This window comes from Suricata suricatta, chromosome 2 (assembly GCF_006229205.1).
Source record: "Suricata suricatta isolate VVHF042 chromosome 2, meerkat_22Aug2017_6uvM2_HiC, whole genome shotgun sequence".
NCBI classification, from domain to species: Eukaryota; Metazoa; Chordata; class Mammalia; order Carnivora; family Herpestidae; genus Suricata; species Suricata suricatta.
This window is the reverse complement of record NC_043701.1, coordinates 180,543,498-180,544,796: the sequence shown is the minus strand read 5'-3', so window position 1 is coordinate 180,544,796 and position 1,299 is coordinate 180,543,498. Positions and strand designations below refer to the sequence as shown.

Genomic DNA, 1,299 nt, shown 5'->3' with positions numbered 1-1,299 from the left:
GGCGTGGGGCCCGGCACCTTCCTCCTGCTACAGAAATCCGGGAGGAGGGGGAAACGTCAGTCCGACCAGGTCAGAAGTCTGCATAAACCCCTGCTCCAGTACCCCTCGATCTCCGGAGGCCGCTCAGACTACGGTCCCGGGTGACGGGACTCGCAGGACGCCACCCCACCCCCGCACGCTGTGACCTCGCTCTGCAGAGCCCCCTGGGGACAGACTGCGGGGGCACGCGGCCCCGTCCCTTACTGGAGCTGCTGGTGCATGGGCAGCGCGATCTGAGGCGGGACGTTAATGAACCGCTCGCTGAGGAGAAGGCCCACGGGCCTGGCGGGGTCGCTGATGAGCGCGTCCAGCTGTTCAGCCGAGCTCTTCCCACAGCTCTTCTCACAGGAGCTCAGGATCAACTCTTTAATTTGCTCCGCACACTGCGCACCCTACAAGGCAAAGACAAGGCTTGCCTTCCATTACAGGCCATCACTCAGACGTGGCAGGGAGCGGGACTTCGGTCTCAGGCAGAGGCCGTGTCCCGCCAGGCCCTCAGTGCCCGCCGCCTGCGCATAACGACCCCAGGCTGTTGGCGGCCGTGAGCAGTGGTGAGAGGGGGGCGCGCACACGAAAGATAAGCGCATCTAAAACCTGAAGACGAGGTGCAACGTGCACCCGAGTCTGAGGAGAGAAACAGCCGGTGATCCCTTCCAATCAGAACTGCAGTCACTAGAGAGCTGGATGGAAGGAAACCCAGCGAGCCACGCACGCAGCCACGGGCCTCACCGTGGGGAAGAGCCGCAGGGCCGCAGCGCCACTGGCTCCCGTGGATCCGACACCAGGCCACAGGCCCGGAGGTTCTCCACGCCACGGGGAGTCAAGGACTTGAGGGACACAGGTTACTCAGAACACACACACTTTCACATTAAAAAAAAGATTATAGTAGGATTTCACAGGCGCACATACTCTCCTGAACAGTGTTGTTATCTGATATCCGTGTCCTCACGCGTTAAACCGAAGTGATATTGGTCTAAGGAGCAGTCAGCCAGATGCCGCCCAGGGAAACTAACCTTTCTTTCAGTCAAACTGATAAGACTTATGAATCCAAATATCTCATCTTCGTCCACGTCGTCATCACTGTCTTCTGAAAAAGCCGTTTGCTGTTTGAAAAGGAAAAGGAATGAGAGCTGTGTGTCTGGGTGGGAAAAGCAGAGCACCAAGCCCTCTTTCGGTTTTCACAAACCTTCCTGGGCTGTCGCCACCGCAGGGGCGCATCGCACGCCAAGCACCGTGTGGCCGTGCCCCTGCCCGCCTACC

General features: G+C 59.4%; 1 protein-coding gene across 1 annotated transcript in view; it reads right to left on the bottom strand.

Moving 5' to 3' along the window:
• Positions 1–200: 200 nt before the first annotated feature.
• BCCIP (BRCA2 and CDKN1A interacting protein) overlaps positions 201–1,299 on the bottom strand; it is an 8,907-nt gene continuing 7,808 nt past the window's right edge. The window contains exons 4-5 of the mRNA XM_029932772.1: positions 1,053–1,142; positions 201–431 (exon numbers count right to left, since the gene is read on the bottom strand). Coding sequence (XP_029788632.1) covers positions 240–431; positions 1,053–1,142 — 282 coding nt within the window. The 3' untranslated portion in view covers positions 201–239. The remainder of the gene's footprint in view (positions 432–1,052; positions 1,143–1,299) is intronic.